The 7,754-nt window shown below is 47.5% G+C and overlaps 1 protein-coding gene across 1 annotated transcript in view; it reads right to left on the bottom strand.

Moving 5' to 3' along the window:
* Window positions 1-4,879, bottom strand: part of LOC111977257 (liprin-alpha-3-like) — a 70,980-nt gene extending 66,101 nt beyond the window's left edge. Inside the window, 4 exon segments of the mRNA XM_024006641.2 lie at window positions 129-207; window positions 209-1,281; window positions 2,504-2,738; window positions 4,689-4,879. Of these exon segments, the coding sequence (XP_023862409.1) occupies window positions 129-207; window positions 209-453 (324 nt within the window). The 5' untranslated portion in view covers window positions 454-1,281; window positions 2,504-2,738; window positions 4,689-4,879.
* Window positions 4,880-7,754: the final 2,875 nt, after the last annotated feature.

Raw genomic sequence — 7,754 nt, 5'->3', positions numbered from 1 at the left:
TGCAACACACAACACACACACAAGCACAACACACACACACACACCAACACACACACACACACACACACACCACACACACACACACACACACACACACATACAGCACAACACACACACACGTACTGTACCTGTGGCAGGGCGATGGACAACTGTCTGGAGAGGAGTCCCTTCTCATGGCCTAGCTCTCTGAGGCGTAGCTGGGCCGTCCAAGGCTGTCCTGGGTCTCCTCGGCTCTCCAGGCAGCCTCTCCCTCTCGGTCAGCATGTTGACCATCAGGGACTCCAGGTTCCCTGTGCTGCCTCCCTCATCACCCCCACCCCTTGATTCTCCTCGGCCACCGTAGCCCCCTCCCTCTATGGCCCCACCAGGGCCCCCAGCCCCGACCCCAGGAGAGGAGGGGCCTCCACCGCGCCCGTCCTCCGAAATGGTGGGCATCACTTCGCACATCATCATGAGACTGGAGAGTGTGTGGCGGGTTCTGAGAGAAAACGTCTATGTTGGGAGTTTGTGTTTACCCAAAAGCCCTGTGTGCAGGTGGGTCAAAGTGTGTGTACGTGTGATTCGTTGACAGAATGTCTGTTACTTGAACGAGATCTTCTGTTTGAGTCTGTTCATCTCTGACTGAAATGACAGTGTATAAAAAAGATAAATTGTTCCTTTTTTCTTTGTAAAAAATWGCTTTTAATCATGTTTGACGCTTCCATTTCACTCCTTCTGATTCCATCTATTGCATTACTTCTTCTCTCCAAAACAACACTAATAAATAGGCCTAGTGCACTTTTCTCTCTCGCTGCTTTTTTCTTACTGTGCAACAACCTGGGTTTTGTTTACCAGGAAGGAACTATGTCAGGGTTCCCCAACTGGCGGCCTGCGGGGCCGGGACAAATTTGGCCCTCTGGTGATATTTTTTGGCCCCCCGAAGTTTGCAGAGCAAAGAAAATTGTTATTTCTTTCTTTTTGGACATTAATGACTGTAAAATCACCAGCAAATCAGCTACAATTATTATGTTTTAGTCAAATGTTATATCTGTTTGGGCTTCTTGCGGTCAGTTCCGGCCCCCWGACCATCCACTSAAGAAAAAATCAGCCCGCGGTTGAATCTAGTTGATAATCCCTGATCTATGTGCTCTTGAATGACCGAAGGAGGAAGTATCTATGTGAAACTGGGCTGTGGTAGGAGTCTAGCATTGGCTGAGGAAAGGGAGGGCAGGAATGGATAGTGGAAGGCCCACCTTCCGACTGGATCCACAGGTTGGGTCTTCACAACACCCGGAGCGATAGCTGAAAGAAATAAAGATAGACAAAGCGTCATACTAGGCCCACCTCAGTTAATGCACTGTATACAACATAGGAAAAGACAAGCTAGGCCAGTACTACAACTACTGTAAGACAATTCCACAACATAAACCTGTACTGTAACTTGATGTACTGTAAGTGTAGTAATCTCAAGCATCTCTCAAACATGAACAGATAATGATACGAAATATGTAATGAAATATAGGTGCGGGACCTGGGTCGTGTTCAGCAGGACACGTGTTTGCAAATGTTTTACACTGGAAAACAAAACGATCTGTGTTCTTATTGGTAGTACCTCCCCATTTCTACATGTTTTCTCCCTACTAAACATGACCCAGATATTGACCACATCTAGTGTGTTATACATATTAGTMTATTCTCTGTGATTAAACAAACAAAGCGTGTGCAAGGCACCAATACAGCACTAATGCACCTGATTCAGCTAATCAAGTTTTGAAAAAATTGCTGATTATTTGATTCAATCCTGGTCCTGGGGAGACACGGAGTGTGCAGGCTTTTGAYACCACGCAGACCTATGTAACCTAATCTAAATGCTGAAGACATGCCCAGTTCCAGACCCTCACCTCTCCAGATTGGGGAGCAGACCGGCACATAGTGGCTCTGTAGTCTTTTCGAGAGAGACTACTAGTGGTACAGTAATAACAACGGGCTGCGCGGGAAGACTACAACTCCCAGCCTGTGTCCCAATACTTTACACACCCTTCCTTCCCTTATATTTATCTAATGATCACAGATCAATAAGGTGACTGGATGAAAAAGCTTGTTTCCCACACCTGTCCAGTTTAGGTTTGTGAACAGAGAGGATAGGCCTAAAATAGAGATCTAAGGAAAGATCAGTGTTTTTCTTCAAGCCTGGTCCTGGGCACCCACAGGCTGTGCAGGCATATGTCCCTGCCCCTTGTTAACACATAATTCATTTAATAAATTGGGGTCTGGAAACTGGTGTGTTGGTGCTGTGATAGATGTAAAGCCTGCACACCCTGTGAGTCCCCAGTCAGGACCAGTAAGGAATAACACTYGTCTAGGACCATTGTTACATTTTATTACATGATGTGGTGGCTGTAGATAGGGCAAGTCAGGCCATCAGAACCATGAGTCAGTCTGGGTAACCACTATAGCATTCCCTCCATGACCTGCCAGGAAGAGGATGTCTGGCAAACTGTAACCCACCCAGCACCTACTGCACCTGGGTTACTCCTGCTGCTATATCAGCATCTTCCATCTCATCCAGGAGAGGTAAGGAGGACCACCAAGGCTGTCTCTCATGCCATCCTTCTACTGGTACGGGCAGTGGTCTCCAACCCTGGTCCTGAAGAGCTACTCGGTGTGCAGGCTTTTGTTCCAGCCCAGCACTGACACACCTGATTCAGCTCTGAGGTAGGYGTACTTAGTGATGGCCAGTGCACTGCCTGTACAGGGGACTAGAGAGACAGAGGACTAGAGATATTTACAGAGACACATTCAAAAGCAATGCAGAACACTGCCATATGATGAAAGCACAAACAGACTGGACAACCWGGCAATGTGACCCTTTGGCCCCTGCACTTCAGGACAAGTACTAGATGTGGCCCAAGCCTTTCCACAAAATATAATACCAATAGTAATGTAGTAGTATTTTCATTATCTTTGTGAGGTAGGCTATTCAAACATGTTKATGGCAATTACAAACAGTTGACACGAGGATACAAAAGCGACAAACCTCTCAAGACAAGCAAAGTCCCAAATAATGGACAAATTATTATATAGAGTCAAAGATGATTGGGCTTGTGATAAGATATTCCATCATTTTTCATGGCAAGAATAGGACTATAGGGGCAGCTGATTTTAAGCGTACTCAGRTTATGAATGCTAGTTGGTCATCTAGCACCATGTCTTCTTTGCACCTGACACACTGACTAATATGCAATGTCGACTAATACTGCATCATTGAACAGCTACAAAACGATCTCTGTATACAATTTATCATCATACTTGCCATCACCCTCATCATCTTTGTCAACACCCTATAGCTGTCACATTCCTAACATGGTGGTGGTTGTTCTTTACAGCCCAGAGTAGTAGGCCATCTCATGGTTGCTCTCTATATGGCCAATTAGGAGCAGGCCTCAATCTTGTACAGTATTAGGTTACTAAAATAGCAGCTATCCACGAATGGGGGACTAATAAGGAAAATATGAAACGTTTGAGAGAGAGAGAGAGAGAGAGAGAGAGAGAGAGAGAGAGAGAGAGCGATTGACGAGGAAGGAAGGAGCAAGGCAGCCTACACAGCGCTGTTCACCAGACATTGGGGGGGAGAGGGGAGTGTGGCCAAGCCTTTCGCTATTACCGACATTGGAAGAAAGTGGGGCATAATCTGTTCACCATAAATGTTGTCTTATATAGCCTACTCAGCATTTACGCACACATTAAATTATTTACTTGACATTTTTACACATTAATGATGACTGAGACAGCGGCGGTTTGTCCTGTGACACATTATTCACAATAGCAAACACAACTAGCCTATTTAAATCCATCTCATATCACGAAACGCATCAATGAAATCAATAACTGATTGTCGGCAGCTGGGCAGAGCGAGACAGAATCAAAGGAAGGAAAGACAATCAAACATGTTTTTAATCGCATCCCCAACAGTGTTTCAGTGCTGAAAATGAGGCGTTTGGAGATGACAGCTATAGACTACTTCCATGTTTTAATGTATGGAAAGAAAAATATAATTTGATAAAACACACACACACAGCCCCACACACCTACAGACATTCCTGAATGTTCATAAAAACATCCACAGTTTGCAYGAAGATATCTCGATGGTTAACGCTCATCATGCCATAGGATATAGGCTACTCATTTTATGGAGAACAGCACGTCAGAAATACTGTACACTGAACGGGTTCCAAAATACATGTCACGCATTTGATACAATTTACTCCAGAGACAAACGAGAGAAAAGCACTAAAATAATGCTTATTCTTGGAAATCGTTGCTTAATAACGGTAGTTTATATGCTAGTGTATTAGTTTATTATAGGCTTATGAGAACTTGGCAATGCATAGGCTACATATAACGTTATTTGTAGGCTACATTCTCTCTCTCTCTCGTGAGCGCCCTAAATACATCGAGGTGTGTGTTGCTAACGTGTGTTGCTAACGCACCTGTAGGTTTAGTACAGTACAGGTGCCTCGTTTATTTTTATTGCATCGTTTATTGTATGTATTTACCTCCCTCCTATATTCCCCTCCCTTCCTGACAACACAATAAACATAGGCTAACTGGTTATCGGCCACACACAAACGCACACATTTTCACAGACTCTTCTCGTTTCATGCCATAKGAAAATGGGTTGCGAGGGGCGGTGGAAGTTACATCCTTACCACAGTCATCGCGCGATGCTCATACTGTCCAAATCTGACGTTAAATATGTCTCGGACACATCTCCGCGGATTATGCCTCCGTGCCTGTGCTGCTTTCAAATACCCAGATATATGGTTCCCCCTGTCTCTCTCCTTTGCACATGTAAACGGCATAAGGGAGCGGGGAGCGGCGCTACACCACCTTACCATAGCCTCCCCCTCTGTCGGATTGGAAGGCAATAGGTCTTAAAGAAACATCCTCTCAGCATTCTCCACATCTCTCTGTGATTTCCTCGCGCGAGCACACACACACACACAAAACACACACACTGAGGCCAAACAAACACCTGATTTAATTACAAGTCCCCCTGGCTGCAGCGTACGATTCCCCCTGACTGCGACTTGCGAGTCCCCCTGACTGCGGCGTGCAATTCCCCCTGACTGCGGCGTTTCAATTCCCCCTGACTGCGGCGTGCAATTCCCCCTGACTGCGGGTGCATTGCCCCACTATTTAATTACAAGTCCCCCTGACTGAGCGTACGATTCCCCGACTGCGACTGCGAGTCCCCCTTACTGGGCGTCTGATTCCCCCTGACTGCGGCGTGCGATTCCCCCTGACTGCGGCGTGCGATTCCCCCTGACTGCGGCGTGCGATTCCCCCTGCTGCGGAGTGCGATTCCCCCTGACTGCGGCGTGCGATTCCCCCTGACTGCGCGTGCGATTCCCCCTGACTGCGGCGGCATTCCCCCTGACTGCGACTTGCGATTCCCCCTGACTGCGGCGTGCGATTCCCACTGACTGCGGCGTGCGAGTCCCCTGACTGCGCGGCGTGTCGAGTTCCCCCTGACTGCGGAGTGCGATTCCCCCTGACTGCGGCGTGCGATTTCCCTGACTGCGGCGTGCGATTCCCCCTGACTGCGGAGTGCGATTCCCCTGACTGCGGCGTGCGATTCCCCCTGACTGCGGAGTGCGATTCCCCCTGACTGCGGCGTGCATTCCCCCTGACTGCGGCGTGCGATTCCCCTGACTGCGGCGTGCGATTCAGGGCCGGGCTCAATGTGGGCGGAGTCAAACGATGGACTCCGCCACGTTTGACCACGCCCATGGTTTTTGTTTCATCTGAGGTTTTACAGTGACACACCGAATACAGACACACACCAAATACAGACACACACGTTGTGCAAGGCACACGTTGAATAAAAACGTTTTCATTTTTGAAGATAGTAAGAAAAATTATATAAATGTGGTACAGCAGTTGTGTTGTAACACTTTTTGCTTCATGCTATATTTGAGACAAGCTATGGATATTGTGGGGTGAACAAGACTTGTTATGTATCATGTACTGTTAAAATTGTGTTGATAAATGTTACATATTTAATTGAGCATATATATATATATACACTGCTCAAAAAAAATAAAGGGAACACTTAAACAACACAATGTAACTCCAAGTCAAATCACACTCTGTGAAATCAAACTGTCCACTTAGGAAGCAACACTGATTGACACAAAATCACATGCTGTTGTGCAAATGGAATAGACAACAGCGTGGAAATTATAGGCAATTAGCAAGACACCCCCAATAAAGGAGTGGTTCTGCAGGTGGTGACCACAGACCACTTCTCAGTTCCTATGCTTCTCGGCTGATGTTTTGTCACTTTTGAATGCTGGCGGTGCTTTCACTCTAGTGGTAGCATGAGACGGAGTCTACAACCCACACAAGTGGCTCAGGTAGAGCAGCTCATCCAGGATGGCCACATCAATGCAGCTGTGGCAGAAGGTTTGCTGTGTCTGTCAGCGTAGTGTCCAGAGCATGAGGCGCTACCAGGAGACAGGCCAGTACATCAGGAGACGTGGGAGGAGGCCGTAGGAGGCAAACAACCAGCAGCAGACCGCTACCTCTGCCTTTGTGCAAGGAGTAGCAGGAGGAGCACTGCCAGAGCCCTGCAAAATGACCTCCAGCAGGCCACAAATGTGCATGGTGTCTGCTCAAACGGTCAGAAACAGACTCCATGAGTGGTATGAGGCCCGACGTCCACAGGTGGGGTTGTGCTTACAGCCCAACACCGTGCAGGACGTTTGGCATTTGCCAGAGAAACACCAAGATTGGCAATTCGCCACTGCGCGCCCTGTGCTCTTCACAGATGAAAGCAGGTTCACACTGAGTACATGTGACAGACGTGACAGAGTCTGGAGACGCCGTGCACCATCCTCCAGCATGACCGGTTTGGCGGTGGGTCAGTCATGGTGTGGGGTGGCATTTCTTTGGGGGGCCGCACAGCCCTCCATGTGCTCGCCAGAGGTAGCCTGACTGCCATTAGGTACCGAGATGAGATCCTCAGACCCCTGTGAGACCATATGCTGGTGCGGTTGGCCCTGGGTTCCTCCTAATGCAAGACAATGCTAGACCTCATGTGGCTGGAGTGTGTCAGCATGTCCTGCAAGAGGAAGGCATTGAGCTATGGACTGGCCCGCCCTCCCCAGACCTGAATCCAATTGAGCACATCTGGGCATCATGTCTCGCTCCATCCACCAACGCCACGTTGCACCACAGACTGTCCCAGGAGTTGGCGGATGCTTTAGTCCAGGTCTGGAGGCAGATCCCTCAGGAGACCATCCGCCACCTCATCAGGAGCATGCCAGGCGTTGTAAGGAGGTCATACAGGCACGTGGAGGCACACACACTACTGAGCCTCATTTTACTTGTTTTAAGCGACATTACATTCAAAGTTGGATCAGCCTGTAGTGTGGTTTTCCACTTTAATTTTGAGTGTGACTCCAAATCCAGACCTCCATGGTTGATACATTTGATTTCCATTGATCATTTTTGTGTGATTTTGTTGTCAGCACATTCACTATGTAAGAAAAAGTATTTAATAAGAATATTTCACTCATTCAGATCTAGGATGTGTTATTTTAGTGTTCCCTTTATTTTTTTGAGCAGTGTAGTTAGGGATGGAAATTTCAGAGTTTTTGGTGGTCTTCCTAAGCCAGGATTCAGACACGGCTAGGACATCCGGGTTGGCAGAGTGTGCTAAAGCAGTGAATAAAACAAACTTAGGGAGGAGGCTTCTAATGTTAACATGC

This window comes from Salvelinus sp. IW2-2015, linkage group LG17, assembly GCF_002910315.2.
Source record: "Salvelinus sp. IW2-2015 linkage group LG17, ASM291031v2, whole genome shotgun sequence".
Taxonomy (NCBI): Eukaryota; Metazoa; Chordata; class Actinopteri; order Salmoniformes; family Salmonidae; genus Salvelinus; species Salvelinus sp. IW2-2015.
Note: the sequence above shows the minus strand (reverse complement) of the source record. Positions and strands in the feature narration are given on the sequence as shown.